The following is a 17,507-nucleotide window of genomic DNA, read 5'->3' as shown; positions in this document are numbered from 1 at the left end:
TCAATTTCTCTTTGTATGCGACACTGTCACCTTGGCTTTGACAACAAAGTTTATTAGACTTTCCACAGTGCATGCACAGTGGGCATTAAAGCATTTGGCTTATTCTTACTCATCAGCATACTTCACTAAAAGTAGCATATTTCTCCTACATCAGGCTACTTCAGCTAGTTTTGCGAGGGAAAAGGGCACTGCTGAATTCAACTACTAGTATTTCAGACCATACGGCTCAGCATCCCATTTCCCTTGGCTCACCTCTGGGTATTATGGATTGTTTTGGCAAATGGAGTTACAAACACAAGATACGTTTGTAACAAAAGTACCAAATTCCCAGGAAGAGAAGGGAAAGAACACACTTTTTAAACTTAATCAGAGATCAGATATCCAAACTCTCCCTCAAACCCAAGACCAAAATCCTTCACTTCAGCTGATAAGAAATCATCCTGATTATCTCAGCTTCTGGTACATTTGGCACTGCTTAACAACATCCTTTTTTTAGTTTTCTTGCAACTCCTGCTATCTCCTTTGAATTTAAGCCAACATATGCCAATATAAAAACGGTGTCATTTGCTTATAAAGCTACATTCTCTGCCAAAGAGTTACTTCCATGCCACTACAGGCAAAACCATTATGGGTGGCTTTTGCCATATGGTGAAGATACAGTCTACAGAAGAAGAGCCTGGCTATCCTACTGTAGATCATTCAGCAGCCCTTTTTTTTTTTTTAGAAAAAAAATCACCTTCAGTTCTTGTGGAGGCAATATGCCATATGAGCTGGAAGAATGATCTACTTTGGGTGTTAATTTTCCTACCTTCTTTCTGTACTTGAAGAGGAAACACATGAATGACCTCCACAGTCATTAAAAAAGCTCAAATGTTTATTTTGGCACAATTTAAAAATATACAAATACATTAAATATCAGGGTTCATTAAAGCAAATTTTTTAAAATATATATAGGTATGTATTATTATTTTAAAGGGGGATGGAAACCAAAACACCACATTATATATTTAATTTGACAGTGCAAACAAATGAGAAACTGTTTAGACCAGGAGTCCACTGTGTCAGACAGCAACAACAAAAGCTGAACAGTTCCTGAAACACACACACACAAAAAGTAAAAATATTTGCTGCATTTAAAAGAGTTTGCTGGGCTGGGGGAAAGAGTATGGGAAAGGGAAGAGATGTTATCATCGAGAAAAACTTGACTGCAGAGAAGTTAAAGCATTAGATGCTTGACATTAAGCTAAGTTACAAGACAGGATGAGATAGGGTTCAGACAGTACAATGACGTGAATGATCCTTCAATAATTTATGTATAGAAAGAATATATTAGCAACTAAGCAATATACAAGAATGCACTATCATCAACAGGTTTGCAAGCAGAAACTCCCTGCTTTCAAAGTTGCAGTTTCTTGGCATTATTTGCATAGTTACTCCTTTTCCTTCGCAGTTAGGAAAATATTCAGCAACTAAGTTCAGGAAAAACCTATGATCTCCAGACATAATTTCTACCTGTGGAAAATCGCAGCAGCACAAAGATAACAAGACATCAAAAATGACAGAAACAAAACTGCCACCTACTGAACTTGGAACATCTGAATTATAAAGCACATTTTATGTTGAAAGCTGAAGGGTCTCAAAATGGCTTTGTCTGCTGTCTTAACCTTCTCTTCTATTGGACAAAAACTAATTTATCATTGTGATAGACAATCTTAAATTTCTCCATACTGCAATTCAGGCTTGCCTTTTTTTTTTTTTGGCACAGGAGTCTCTCCATGGTTTGTTCTTTACCCCCAATCTTTGCCCTAACTTGTTTGGATGCTACAAGAGATCGCATTACCTTGTCAAGGGGAGCTACAAAATACAACTGCACTGAAACTTACATAGAAACAGGTCTATTCAACAGATAAATATATCTCCTCCCATTCCAGATCTCATCTTTTTGCTTTGAATAAGCTTTTAACCACAGAGAAAGGGAATCTGGGTCACAAGGTTTGGACTCTCCATATGGATGTCATGTCAACTCAAGACAGTTATGTTCACATTTTCCTGAAAAAGAGAACTGACTGTTCCAGTTTATGTTCATGCCAATGGATGCTGATGAAGAGCTTCCAAGTAATTTATTTTAGGAGCACAGACCCATAATGGAGTGCCAGCTAAACCAAAACAGGCAACAGCAACACAGGTAGGTGGGAACGCACAAGCTGCATAGTTATAATTTCACATACGGTGACAGTGACACTTCAACCAATTTAGCAACCTCAGGTTTTTCACTTATTTCCCAGTCACCCACTCTTATGCCCATACCACTGTGTCCATGATGCCAATATATGTGTTCACATGGCAACAGAGTCAACCATACCAGGAAATAAATTAGGGAAGGATAACCTAGCCAAGAAGTTATTTTACAGCTACTTTAATTTCCTGATCAAGTGACTACTCAGCCACACAGCTGGCATAAGATGGGCCAGAACAAGCATCTGAGAGCAGGGGTATTTAGGCTGGCACTTTCAACAAGGAAATACTTGTTGAGCTCTGTCATAAGGTGCTGGCCTGCAGATGTCAGGCACGTTAACAAAGGGCTTGACCAAAGAAACCCCTTATTGCATTGGCAGAAATTCACTTGACCTCTCCAGTTTGTCTCAGTACTCACCGAGATGTTTAATGGATGCACAGCTACCCTGCAGGAATTTTGGTTTCCCTTTAACTACTGTGTTAAAGGAAGGAAGCTATCAGAGACAGCCTTTGCAGGACAGACATAGCAGCCTATCAGTTACAAAGCCATAGCAAATGGCTCTTTATCCAAGGACAGAGTTGAAGCCAATTGGAAAAGCTTCCCAACAAATTCCCACCCTCGGGATTGGACCCATACCGACCATGGCCTTCAAAAGCACCAAGAACAACAGTATCTGGATAGTGGGTCTACATTCACAGTTAAAACCCAGGGTCAGCTATGTCATAGGCTGAAGAGGATGCTTCAGGAGGCATCGTTTTTTGCTTCAAAAGGATACTGCGTGTTAAGTATCGTTATACTGTCCTACAACATTAAAGCAGTGGCACTTAGTGTTAGCATTTACAAGTGGGTCCTTCAAACAAGTCCACATCCTTGAGTAATCGCAGTATTTTGTGTTGGCCTGCAGCACTGAGACATTCAGCTCTGGGGACACAGAACACATCACAACACAGGAAGAACTTGCCAAAACTAAAAGTGTACCAAAGAAAGGCAGATTCTTTAAAGACTTAAAACACAGCATCTGTAGGAGACAAATGAAACCACAGAGCTGGAATAGTGCATTTCAAGATCACCAAAGCAGTTCACCAAACTGGATGTAGCCTGCCATCAGTATCTTTGCATTAGTTCACTTCTCTGTTAACACTTGGCACAAACCCTTTGATACGGTAATTTGGCTTCCATTTAGGTCAGCTGCTTGCGATGTTTTCCTGGCACTTCAGTGGATTCAGAAAAAGTTTCTTCGACACTGTGTACACTTATAAATTCCTCAGTCAAGAATGAAGGCTAAACATTGCTGACCCTGGTTTCGGAAGAAGAGATCATAGCAGCAGATGCAGACGTCACTAGTGACCGTTCTCGTCTGACATATCGTGGCTTCCGAACTGAAATGGTGGGCACAGAAACATCATTAGCACCTGCTGTATAGACATGCCTTTATCATTAATTCATAATACCACATGCCATCCAATAATTCCTGACTGACCAAAGTCATTCTGGACCTTAAAAAAACCCACAAAACCAACCAACCAAAAACCCAAAACAAACCACAAAAACCCCTACAATGAGCTGATATAGCAAAAATCCACAAATAAACTTTTTTAAACAAGCTTCTAATGGCCTACTAAGTAAAGGTGCTCATTACAAACTGGCATTTCCGTTATTTGTGAGCATTTATAGCACTTTTTAAGCCCTAACAAAAGCCCCCTCAACTTGTACTTTCTTTTTAAACAGAAGTATGAATTAAGGTAAGGAAACTATGACTTTTCACAAGCAGCACTGGCTGTCAGTTTAACAGCCAGACCCAGACCAATTTTGGAACACATCTACAAAATGTTTAAAAGTTAAAGACTGCATTAATAAAAATCAAATTTTAATTATAGCATCTTGATTAAAAAGGCCTATGCATGCATAAGAAGTGAGACCAGAAAATTTGCTGAGCTTAGGTGGCCATTATTTCTCAAGTTTTTTTACAAGATGTGGTCTGTCTCACTTTTGAGTCACCAGGTTCTGTCATTGTCTTGAAAGTACACAGATCAAGCATAGAGACAAGATATTTTACTGTATTACCCTGGCCAAATAAATCCAGTTTCCTAGCCACTCTAAATTAAATTTCATGTATGTAAAATTTTCTGTCATTTGCAAAACATAACCTTCCCTACCTACTTCTTTTTGAACTTTGTTACATGGTCAGAGACACTTAAAAGAATGCCTCGATTTGATTAAGTGCAATCCAATGCCCTTTTAAATACGTATTTTGGGAGAGTCACATTTAGATATTTCATGCTTTATCAGGCTCCCACTGGCTCATTAATAAGAGCAGCACGTACTATTTCCTAGAAGTAGCACAAATTTAGAGGCCCACCAAAAAAGTTTTTGCTCTTAGATTACCCAGATCTGGTCTGAAACAGTGGACTAGAGCGCAAACTTCTCAGTAATACTTATATGTAGAAATTACGAAAAACTGGGGAGGAAAACTGAGACATGCCAATTAGTTGAAATCTTCCCCAAGAAATAAATTTCTGCTAGAGTTTCACATGAATTAAAGAGACAACCTACAAAAACTCCACACCTCACATACACACACAACTGTATATTGCAAACAGTCTGTGTTATTTGTTTGAAGAAGCTAATAATCTTCAAATCAGCAAGCCTGAAAATGAGTCAACATGGCATCATCAAGAAGATTCCAGTCCTGAAAATAGATCCCAGGCTGAATAATTTATTTTTGAGCACTTATGAAAAAATACTGCATCTAGTTGTAAGGCTCTGTCTGTTAGGGCAGGGAAGTCAGAGATCCATTTTAGGAGCTGTCAAAGATCTATTTTAACATAAAGTACTCCATCAATACTGTATGCCTACATTAATTAAAACAATAAATCCTATCAAAAAGGTCTACTAGACAGATTTCACTGAATTTCTGTCCCCTCAACAGATTCCACAGTTTATACCAGGCTTTACAGGTGATTGTTTTGACTTTCTGTGTGTTCTTTGCATATCCACTTTGAGATAGTCATTGCCTGCTTTTCAATAATGAGCTGCATAAAAGGGAAGCCAACAGGTAAAATATTTATAGCAGCATGCCCCAGAGAACAGTTCCTCACCTGAAGAAGCTGGGGGAGGTATCATGGATGCCTGCATAACAGAAGAATGATCATGTCAAAAAAAGCACCTTTTGTCCTCACAGTCTTTCATTAAAAAACACAGGAACATTATTCTAGGGATCCGATGATATTTACTGTGTACATAGTCTTTCCTGGAGAAAGTAACTAGAATCCATACGGTCAGATATTCATCTTTCACCTTTTTTTCCAGTTTGGACAGAAAAACCCAAAACATCTTTTTTTTTTATTATTTCAGCCTCTCATACATCAGACTAAGTAGCTCCCTAATGAACTGGTAAAACTTTTGAGTTATTGCTTACTTTGTTTTATGGTTGCTTGTTCCTATTGGAAGGACAGAATTTACTTACTGTTTCACTAGGCTGGAGAACAGATGCTAAAAGAGAGAGAAAGAGAGAGACTAACCATCATTTATCTAGAAGGGTAGAACTGCTAGTTTTCTAAAAACACATGCATGCAACAGAATAGTTCTATTGTTAAAAAATAGATCTTTGTCACAAAGACTACCAAAATAGATCAGAACATTCAGAAATCCCATTAGTAGAATACATTGTCTGTAGGACTCTTTTCAAGATTAGAGATAAATGGTTGCAAAGGTCTCCAAGAACGACTTATTTTGCTTTCAAAGAAGGTAGCCACAGCAGTATCTCTCTAACATGAAGAGGTTTCAATAGGAAAAATGGCACTTTGAGCCAACTACCAGAAAAAGGCAGTACAAACATATAACAATTGAGCAGTGAAAGATGCAACCGTTTTATACAAGAAGTTGCTGCCTTTATTGGCCACATGATAATCATCATCCAGACAGAATGAAAGCTAACATGATAAAAAGCCAGATATTTTTTTCTAATGCTTCTCCTTCAAAGGGGGGACATCAACACTTCAGCCTGCTGGACCAGAGTGAGCTACCAGTACAAAATGGGGAAGTCAGGCCAGTATCACTGAAGCCTCAACAGAGGCCTGGTGCTCTGCCACCTTAGAAATGTCATAGGACAACAGGTCTTGACCCACTTAGAAACTGAAGGAGAATCTTGTACTAACTAAATCTACTTAAAGACACGTGCAAAAGCAACCTAGAGGTTTCAATATGGCAGTTGTGATTAGGAAACAAACAGTTCCTGTGGCACTGATCATTTTAGACTTCAGGCAGCTACTGTTGTATACTTTCACATGAAATTATACCCCAGAGACTGGAAATGTGATGTTCCATCAAGTTACTACTGACTAGATACAACATTCTTAGCCAAACAATGGATTTGTAGTGCTCCACCCACTCCTTTTTCTTTTTAAGCTTATTTCTATTGTGGTAGTCTAACTTGAGCTTGGTCCTGTAAGACATGAATGAAAATAAAAGGTCTATTTGTTCAGCAGACCCAACCAGTAACCAGCTTGCTTTCAACAGAAGGAGCTCTAACACAGCAAATGTTGTGATGGAGGTTGTCATGGGAATCATTCAAAGGGACTGCACAGAAGGGGTGAGACAGAGCCATAGATGAGCCTCAGCTTCATGCAAAACACTGGGTGAAATGGAGACTTCACCTAGACACACAGAACAACTTCACAGAAACTGAAGCATCTGAAAAAGCCAGCTACGTAAAGTCTTGGTGCGCTAAGGCTAAGCACATCCCAGGTATTCTCTCCCTAGCTTTTCTGGAATCACTTTGGCATAAAGTCAGATCACTGCATTTCAGTTACATGGCTTCATTTCTCAGTAACATGAATGGCAGAAATAAAGAAAAGATTTCATTATAAGTGAACACCTCAGCTTTTCTTTTTTTTAAAAAAAAGGCAGTTAACTCTTCCAAGCCCACATAAATCCTGCATTTAAAGGGCAAACACATGAATGAGTACTGCAATAATGAGGAACCTCAAATTCCATTCCCTTTCTCCTGCTGCTGATATAACTGAGGTAAGTAGACTGCCCTTTAGTATTATAGTTCCCTTCTCTTGAAACAAAGAATAAACAACTGCTATTTGTAAAGCTTTAGAAATGTCTGGCATTTTGTGTACTGAAATCAACAAGTGTTATTAAGTTCTATAAAAATGCCCTCTGTGCAAAAGCACCGCCTGACTTTTTTCTTCCTCCTTTTTGAAATCAGCTATCTAATATTCAGTGACATCTAATATCAAGCATTGTAGTCTGGTAAATCTTTGAAAGCTACAAAAAGCAATAGCTGGGTTAGTGAGAGATACTGTGTGATATGCACCCACCTAAGCACACTTAGACTGACCACACACATACTCTGCATTGCCATGAAAACATGATACTCCTAGCAGGAGAAAATTTGTCATTACTTTGCATTGCTTTGGATGATCAAAAGACATAGCAGGAGCTACATTAAGTTGGAACAGACATGAAGAAATTTAAAAGGTTTTAAATTAAGAAACAGAGCAAGGGCCAAAACTTCAGAGATTAAATAGACAATTAGAGGTATTTTACCTTTGTTTCTTCTGTAGAAAACATTAGGAAGTTTATTGGCACGTTTGAGGTAGAAGAAAGAAGCAACAGACAGAATCAGGAATAAACTGATGAAAAAAGTCCCTAAGATGAGAGAGGCTGCCACTTCTGGGCCCCCTGTACAGGAAATAAAAAAAAAAAAGGGGAAAAAAAAGAGAGGGGAGGGAAAAGACTATTATTGACTAGAAATTTCTTCTAACAGAAGGGTAAAACAAAGGAAAAAAAACCCCAGTGATTTTTTTTAAATATACATGTAGACCTCACTGAAACATTTGCAAATGTATCTTTCAATACTCATTTCATTAAATGAGCAACTCCCCCAACCCCACCTGACAAATGTCAGGAAAGCCTTAGTCTCTACTTTCCTGAAGACAGTCACAATTTTTTCATCCATCATTCTGTTTCTTTTACATAACTTTCAAAACCAGTGCTGGGAGGCACTCAGCGTTAACATTCTTTTATTCCTTAAAGTCTCCTAAAGACGACATACCAGTGGTACAGTACACCCAGTATTATGTTTTCCACAAGTGACTGATATGGAAACCATCTCAGGGAGGCAGACGTTAGCAAACGGTGCCCTCCCTCCCCTCGATTCTGCTTTCCCTCAGAAAATGCCCTGTAAATTTATTCTGCTATTTTATTTATTTGGAATTATGATCCCAAAGAGGAAGTATTTTAAGAAACAAAAGTCGTTTATGATCTTGCAGACAAACTAAGACAACAGATCTATCTGATAAGCTCTGTTTGAGAAGTCCACACTCTGAAGAGCACCAGATACTTCAAGTATACACACATGGCAAATGTTAGAAAGGGCTCAGCAGCACCCAAGTTTGACATGGCTGTTTAGCATTCCTTTTTAAGAGTGCTGATGGTAAGCACTCACCCTGTAACACTAAATCACTTCATGCGGTATCCTATCTCTTCCTAAAGTGTGCAATGCTGCCATCTAAATATTCTCAATTTGTATTATTCTTACCAGTGTCGAACAAGTATTGTTAGGAGACTAAGCAGAAATGACTGGCCAGCAGTGATAAAAATCAACCTACAGAAAGGCTAACCAAGATGTAACCAACGTGTAACATATTGCCTCACTACTAAAATGAAAGCTCTTGCAGCATGAGGTTCAAGACTCAAGTTATGGGGTTTCATAAATCACCAGCTCAACCCGTACCAGAAGATCACTTGAAGATCACTAAGACAAGATGAAAGAACCATTTAGTAAAATAGTGTTACCTCAAAATTCAACTCTGAGACTTATAAAAGACTCTTTTTGACAAGAAGCAAGAAAAAGTAGAAATGGCTACTGCATTTAGAATTAAACATATGGTACAGAAAAACATTATTTTACAACTTGTTTCAAATGCCATGACATGAAGTGGCTGGTATGCAGTGAACAATCACAAAGCCTGCACTCAGTAACTATTTCCATTTACTCACCTATGTTCTGTATGAAAGGAGTTACGGTGCTTATATTCATTTGGAAATTCATTCCTCTGATACCAGCTGTAATCAAAAAGAATTTTTTAAAGTAAAATCCGACAAAACCTACAGATTTATTGAAAATCTTGGTAAAAAGCTATTACACTTCTCAGTAATTGTTTGACGTTGTATAAGAATCCCGATATCTCCCATGAAAAATCCATTCTTTACATCACTTCTGAGAATTTCAAAAAAAAAAAGGAAGCAGACAAGCATCATCACAATTTGTCCAAAAAAAAAATCATTCGCTAGTGCATTTCCCAGAAACTTAGATAAAGTTTCTTATCTCTTTCATTAAAAATATTTAGGAAGGAATTGAACGGTTCTCACCTTCCAAACAAAGAACACATACAAAATTAATCTAGCCTTCTTAATATAGATTTTTCAAAGAACTCAAGTACAGTCTGAGCTATTTTGTGCTCTGGAGAAGTCCCTAGCAAATGCCCACAGCAAATACCTTTTTCTCACAGCAGAAATTAAAGCAGCCACAAAATTCAGTATTCAATGTATATTTGATACAGGTCCCACCTTGTAAGTTTAATCATTTTGATGTTTAGGACTTTATTTTAAAAAATTACACTGGGCAGAATGATTTTTTTTCGGGGGTGGGGGTGGGGTGGGGTGGCTGTTAATGTTGCATTTGTCTTTGCAGATTAGGTACTGGAATAGTTCCACAGCACTCTGCAAAGTTTCTGCAAATTTTCCTTAAGTTTTGTTGCATGTTCAAAAGCTCAAAGTTACATCAGGACTTTGGAAAAAGTTGAAGTTTTACTGGAGGTGGGGGGGAATCTACAATATTTGATGCCTTCTTGAACAGTCTTTACTGCACCATGCATGCATGAAGAGATCTCAGTGCCAAAAAACACCCATCAAAATAAAGGAATGGTAAATGACTCACTATTTCTGCATTCAGTTAGATTGGAAGCAGACGAAACAGGAAGGGTTTCATTTTTGCATTTAATGCAGCTGCTACTACCATCTTCATTCCATCGCCTGTAACAACCTGCATAAGATGTACTGAAGTTTGAAAACAACAAAAGCGACACTGGAGATATTTCCTAGTCTTCAAAAAGAGGCAGGGGTAACAGAAATTCCCTCCCTTTGGTCTACTGGTTACAAGCATCACCTGCTTCCTATTATATTACACAAGTTAAAAGGTTTCATTTCAAAGTGTTTACTCCAGAAAAGATATAACCTTTTTGAGGGCCAAAAAGGAGTTACAAGCAAAGGACTCCCAGAGGGCAATTTCAGCACAGCTCCATTCACTGCTTCACATGTTTTAGTTTTGAGAAAAACAGGAAGCGTAACCACCTGTAACTATTCCAAACAATACTAGAAAAGCAGGAGAACTTTATGTTTATTTTCAGAGGTCATACACCATTGAAACAAAATGTAATGCCATTTTAATATATAGCACTGAAAACAGAAGTAGGCAGGGACAAAGATGCTAAGAACCAGAAAGAGTATACTTGGATGAAAAAAGATGCTGGCATCTCTATATTCAATCACTTGAAGTGCAGCAAGCTAAAAATATGAATACTGCCATAATACAGTCTTTTTCCTGTGCCTCAGTCCTGTCAAGTATTGTACTATTTGTTTCACTTTAAGAAGAACCCAAGCCTGTTTAAACTATACTGTGACAGATGGCGAGTGTTTTATATCAGTCACCCTACCATGCAAGCTGGAAACTGATTAAACTTTAATCTTGGCCTATGTCTTTGATGTTCAAATCTCAATTTATGTTTAAATGCACATGCTGCTATGTCTTTGTTAAGAAAAAAATATTTTAGGGCACATCTTCAGTAACAACTTCATTTTATACAATAAAGCTGTGGTGGTTTGACTTGAGACATGAAGATTCCTATTAGATCATATTACAGTCTACACTTAACAGAAAAAATACTGGGCTGGCTAAAATCCAGTTCTATAGAGCCCTGCACTGAACTGGTATCAATTATCCCATAAAGCAAACCATTAGTAAGGTGCTGATTTTAAAACAGCTCTGCTGCTATGTTTTCCTTAAGAGAGAAGCAGTATGTTTGATGCCCACAGTAATAAATTACTTCTGACATCTAATCTAAAACCAAACAGACTCGATGTAAGGGCAAAGACTTTCTACAGTAATAGGAAGGAAGCATCAAAGCACTCATCGGACACCAAAGATAGGTAGATTATCAATTTACAATAAGATTTAAAAGAACACAATCCCATAACTTAGAGACAATTGTTTATACCGTATCTAAGATCATTTAGAAGCAGAAATGAATGCAATAAATGAGGCAACAGTTAAGAGAAGCTAACAAACCAGTAAAAATAGATATGCTTAAAATGCTTTAACAACCAGCACAAAGAAGTGACTGAACCCAGAAGTGGACCCCAATTTTTAAAAAGTCATGAACTCTCCTGTTACTATGGGCTCTGAAGACATTTTCCCGCCTTTACTCTCAGATTTTAAATAAAACGGCATTAAAAAAAAGAAGTACCCTTTTGCTACTGCTGGGAGAGTGACACAAGTTTTTAACTCAATTTAGAAGAAAACAACTCTACATATATGGCACAAGGAAGAATGAGGCATTCTGTGCTAACAAGACAATATTGAAATTATTCTTAAAGTTCCCTTAGATACACATTACAGCATTTTTGCTTTTTTTTAATGCTCATTGTATGGGCTTTTAAGCATTTACAATAGCTCTTACATAATCCAACTTCACACTAAATAAAAGATAAAGAATAACCTTACTACTAGCTGTCTATTCTCCTTAACATGCAAAACCAACATTTCACATCATAAGAAACATTACCTTCTTTATACAGAGGAAGAAAGACTTCTATAGGTAGATGCACTAATAATTTTTTTTCACTCGTCAATTAATCAGGTGCTGTATTTTGGTGTTAACTGTCAAAAACAATCTGGAATTTTATTAAGCAATGACACACTATACCTGGACTGCACTGGTTGGTTACTGGACAGGAACTGTTTGAATCCAACATATCTACACAGCATTCTGTTTCTGAAACCTAAGAAAAGTAATTACATTTCATACAGGTAAGTTTACTAAAATGCTTCAACAACAAAAATCTATAGAGAACATAGAGGAATAAGCAGTAACTGCACTTAAAACGTGCTGCAACTTTTTCTTTTTGCATTAAGCAACCTTACAAGGAAAGAACAAGCTCAATGCACTATCAAGCTGATTTTGACCTGGCAGCAGCCACCCAAATGAACACTTTGAGAACAAACGCACACTTGGCTGTTGACATGAGACAAAGCCTCAAAAAACTGCTTTAGAAATGTCCTTCACTGAAGAATTTAGGAAGTGTAATTCAGAGGGCGAGTTATCCTTCCCACAGCATGACACAAATGCCCTGACAGGTTTCCTTAGAAATACTATTGGCAAAATAACTGGAAAAAACCAGTTTTCACTAAATGCCCATATTGCAAGTGATAACATCTATATTGGGCAGAGCAATCCAGCAGAACTACAAAAGCTTTTTCCTTCAACATTTAATATAGAAGAATAACCTCACATATCCAGAAGGCACATAGTTTATTTTTATTTTTTGTTTATATAAAGCCAGTTTCAAAATTATTTACAAATTACAACAAGCTGTGACATAAGCTTAGAGAGAAATGGTTGTTGAAAACCCTGTGGTTCTTTTGATAGATATTAGTAAAATCCCATATAGACCTGGGCATATATCCACTCTCTGGATCCGTACAAGAAAAATAAGCCACAGATTTCCCACACCTTTTACAGTTTTGCAGGTACATTACCCTAAAAAACACAGCAAGTGAAAACAGTCTTAAAAAGGGATGAAGGATTCTTGGTCAAAAGTAACAAGACCTGATCTATATTCAGCCATCGAAGGAACTTAAATATACCTAACACATAACAGCCAGTATTCTGCTTATCAGCAAACCCCATCAAATCCAGGGGTGGGAAAGCTCAAAGCTATCAGAAGAAATGGTTGGGACTGTCAAAACTGAAATTAGTAGGGTGACTTCACACTGTTAGTGCATCATGAGGAGGCAGACTACAGTAAAGAACTAGATCTATAGATAGCATGCTTAAGACCAGTTTCTTAGAAAGTTTTGTTGGCCAAACTCTCCTGCAAGCAGAATTTTAGTCTGACATTCTTCTACGACTGCAAGCAGTGTTTGCTTCAGAGCTTCTCAGTCATTTGAGAAGTTAACATTTGGGTATCCATATTTCAGATGGCTTGTAGTTAAACTGCCAAGCAACTTGAAAAGTGTTTTTTTATCATCAAGGTGCTTTTTCTACATGGTGTGAGGCATTATCAGTTGCATCCCTGCTAGCCTACAAGCACACGACTAGGAAGAATTCAATGCTTTAATAGGCAATCAGCTATCATAGCAAATTGACTCACTGTAAAAGTTTCAGTTAATGACTGCTAGCAGTATAGGTCTTTCCTGTTGAATTAGAAAGCCTTCCATAAACTGCAATGTGAGAGGAAAATAATCCGATTCTTCTGTTTTCATAGCACCTAGCATGACAAAAAACATGATGAAGTACCTACCGAACTTTCAGTAGATTTGCTCACAACTTCTGCTATGAGTCTAGTTAAGAGAAGGACATATGGCACCTCCATGCCCAGGAAAGATGCAGATCTAAATAAGAACAGGGAAAGAAATTAGAATGTCTTATTAATGACAGAGAAGTTATACTTTCCCTTTGTCAAGGAACTTTTGCCAACACATTCCTTTTATTTGAATGCAAAGGCCTTTAAATCAAATATGCTAGGGAGGAATGACTTACCTTGCTTCAAGATACAAATTTGAGACAATCAGAATTTTCCCTCCAGCTGCAGAGGGGCAGGTTTCTGGCTATGGCAGACTGTGGTTGCTAAGAAACAAGGAGCCTTATCAGTTTGCTCCGAACTGGGCCATGCAGAGACTATTCCACACCCAGGATCTAAAAATCAATGTGATTGCAATAGAACAGTTACAGCCTGGCACCACCACTGATAAGCCTCCCCACAGCTACAGGCTCCTCTGGCTGCAGCATTGAACTCCAATGGATTTGTATCGGGACAGAGAACACATGCCACTTCGAAAAGGCAATACTGCAATTAATTTCTCCCATGACAGCACAGTCATGAAACATTAATGAAGTCTGTCTGTTAATAAGTAGTATTTCTCAATTGCCCAAGAACAGACCTTGTCAACGTGGAACAGAATATTGTTGACAGTCTGCTACAAGCCTTTTTCTCTTCCCCTCCACCTTTGCCATGCAGCTCCACACGTAACCTAAAGCAAGCCCACATTTCTTACATTAAATTGTTTGGATAAACTAAAAGGCACTATGTCATGCTTGATCTGCATTTTTCAGATATTCCCTATGTCAATATTATAATATCTGCCTATTTTCCAGTCAATATAATGTTGGAAGCCACATCCAGCTCTCAAAACTATTGTATGTGCAGCCTGGTAGCTTTAGGAAAACAGAGTCTTTCATACTATAAATAAAACATTGGGGCAGGCAAGGCCCTCTAACCAGAGCATAGTAAGAGGAAAGCATCTGACAGAAAGCGTTCAACTGTAGGAGAAAACTCCTTAGTGACTCATTTCACAAACTGAAATTCATTACTATTTTTGTTAAATAAAAATCCCGTGGATGAGTTTTCAATTACTGCAAAATATGTATCATGACCCTTGGCAAGTTGTTTTTCTGAAGAACAAAATCATTGAGCAGTTCCTGTGATTAATTTCCGTTCAGGTTTTTAAATCATTTACACATAGTCTGTTGCCTCAACTTCAAAATAAGATTAGTTCAGCTTGGTGGGAAAACTTGCTATTATCCCCTGCTGTCAGCTGAAGTCCCAGATCAAGGACTGAAAATCCTGAAAACCAAACTCATCTTACTGCTACAACTAATTTCCGCAGTTAGTGAGGACTGGGGCAGAGCAGGAAAAGCTTGCACTGTGGTAATACATTCCAATTTAAGCATAACAATGGATGTCAAGTCTGTCATTGTCAAGCTGCAGCACCCATCATTTCATCAGTTCACATTTACATACATATAAATAAAAAGACACCTATACTAAAATGAAAAGCAGACAGTCAGTAAGTGCACAACGTGTGCAATGCCAGCTGACAAAGGATGAGCCACTGCCTGATCAGCCTTGCTGCTGGCAATGTAGATTATAGGAACCAAGGAATGTCAGCAGCGATGAGCCTTTGTACACACAGAGGTCCTCCAGAATGAGATACTCGGTGCTAGTTAGCTTCAGAAATCGTACCGACACCACACCCTGGAGCAAAAATTAAGATGTATTATGGCAGTTCACAGAACAGCTGGAAAGTGATGGCACTGCCAAAAGCAGCAGGGAAAATTTAGCTTTGGGAATTCTACACAAAGATGGAAAGATACATTTCTGATCTACAGCTGAGCTTATAAATTGCTGACCAAAAAGCTTTAATGTTATTTGTCAACAACACCTGAGGTGACAAGGTACCTCAAATGCAAACACCTGTTTTAACAGAAAGGTGAAGTCATCTCAGAAGATAAAAGGAGACAAACTTTCTAGAGTGCAGTACATACCCCCAGAAGGCAAGAGCACCTAGCTTAGGGCTTTGATAGCAAGTTTCTTCTTGAGCACATCTGAGCAGGATAGAATCTACTTAGGACTCAAGAAACCCTTGCTGATGTAGGTGTTGCACCTGTGTAGGTTGACAGAGCTTTCCACTTGTGTATGACAGTATAAAAGAACTTATATAAATGCTATGAATAATTTTGGTTTAGATCACATTTGGTGTAACTTTAATATGCATGTTTAACCTTGTAAAACCAATATTTTTTTCTTTTTATACCTTTCTATTGCAGTAAAAATTGAGTATCACAAATCTAGGATTTTTCAAGGCAGTCCAGCAGAGTTTAATGTTAAACCAATCCTCACGATGTGCAAATGGATGGATGCATTTTAAACAAATACATATGCAGAGTTGTCCTTAATATCTATAAGCTTTCTACGATCTGTCTTCAGAAATGAGATATTGCTTCTTGGCTGAGAAAGTTTTCCTCTGGGGAAACCAGAGTTGGTAAAGACAGTTGCTGATAAATTCTTCATTGATTTGGATGCTACGTACAGATTTTTGTCAATACCCGATTATTATAATAGCTGTAAATACGAAAAAAAGGCAGATGAAGAAAGAATTTGCTTAAACAAGTATATTCTCGTTAGCTAGAAAAATACTTATTTTCAGGAACAAGTCATATTAAACAAGAAAACATTTGTGAAACTAGCCACTTTAAGTGCCAGATCTTCCTCTTTGTGCTATACAGCATAAATTCAGTATTGGTTGTTGTTGCATTAAAGGAGAACGGAATAATTTAGCAGGAAATACACTCACCCACCCCCTGCCTTCAGTGTACTGCCTTCTGTTTTTCCCTAAAGGGTTGTTATAATATTAGATCTGTAATTCCCCCCTCCAAGCAATGTCACAACAGTTGTATTTCCAGTCCTGAAATAAATCAAGATACTAATCAACAATACTGTTGCATTTATGGGCAGATACTTGTTCACAGCCACTAGTGATTGTAACAAACTAGAACATCTGCCCTGCAGCTGTTCCAACAGAAACAGGACACCAGATCTATTTGCTCTCAAATCATCAGCCAATATTTTTTATTTCTCTGAGAGAGAGACAATACCTAAGCCTTTTATATATATATATGTATATGTATTTGCTGTCATTTGGTTGGTTTTTGTTTGAACCGGTTTTAACTACAGTAAAAGGAAAGCAAGAGATGAACAAGCTGCTTTAAAGCTTCCAAACAAATGGGATTTATTTTATGTTTACTCAATTTACATTTTACTCCAGGTCCCAAAACCACTTCTTCACATCCTACTGGATTCTCTTATCAGCCAGTAAAAATTTGATGCTTATTAGCATAATATATAAATAACTTCTGTCTGAATAATGCAGAAATTCAAGTCATGAATGTAACACTAGGTATCTTTTTTTAGGGTAATGCCCACAAAAGACATCAGACTTAAGCATCTATAATCTTTCTATGCAGTAATATGAAAAATAGATACAATTTATTATAGAGATATAGATATATTATAGATAGTGTTTCCTAGAGTCTGGTTGTGCCACACCTCAACAAGGTTGGAAAGAGCTTGTGACTAGTAAATCAGAAAACAACTCAAGTGCATAACATCCAAGACAGCAACATCAAGTAGGGATTTGTAC

General features: G+C 37.7%; 1 protein-coding gene across 10 annotated transcripts in view; it reads right to left on the bottom strand.

Annotated features, from left to right (window-relative positions):
- Positions 1 to 864: 864 nt before the first annotated feature.
- Positions 865 to 17,507, bottom strand: part of C3H1orf159 (chromosome 3 C1orf159 homolog) — a 28,948-nt gene continuing 12,305 nt past the window's right edge. For 4 of the 10 annotated variants that reach the window (XM_055704109.1, XM_055704110.1, XM_055704108.1 and 1 more), the window contains 8 exons: positions 13,829 to 13,919; positions 12,232 to 12,307; positions 10,188 to 10,292; positions 9,248 to 9,313; positions 7,793 to 7,927; positions 5,703 to 5,728; positions 5,335 to 5,365; positions 865 to 3,615 (listed from right to left, as the gene is read on the bottom strand). In XM_055704109.1, the coding sequence (XP_055560084.1) occupies positions 3,518 to 3,615; positions 5,335 to 5,365; positions 5,703 to 5,728; positions 7,793 to 7,927; positions 9,248 to 9,313; positions 10,188 to 10,292; positions 12,232 to 12,307; positions 13,829 to 13,900 (609 nt within the window). In that variant the 5' untranslated portion in view covers positions 13,901 to 13,919 and the 3' untranslated portion in view covers positions 865 to 3,517. The other 6 variants (XM_055704106.1, XM_055704112.1, XM_055704111.1 and 3 more) reach the window with 4 other exon arrangements.

The sequence above is a fragment of the Falco cherrug genome, chromosome 3 (assembly GCF_023634085.1).
Source record: "Falco cherrug isolate bFalChe1 chromosome 3, bFalChe1.pri, whole genome shotgun sequence".
In the NCBI taxonomy this organism is placed as follows: Eukaryota; Metazoa; Chordata; class Aves; order Falconiformes; family Falconidae; genus Falco; species Falco cherrug.
The sequence above is the reverse complement of the archived record's forward strand: the minus strand, read 5'-3'. Positions and strand labels throughout refer to the sequence as shown.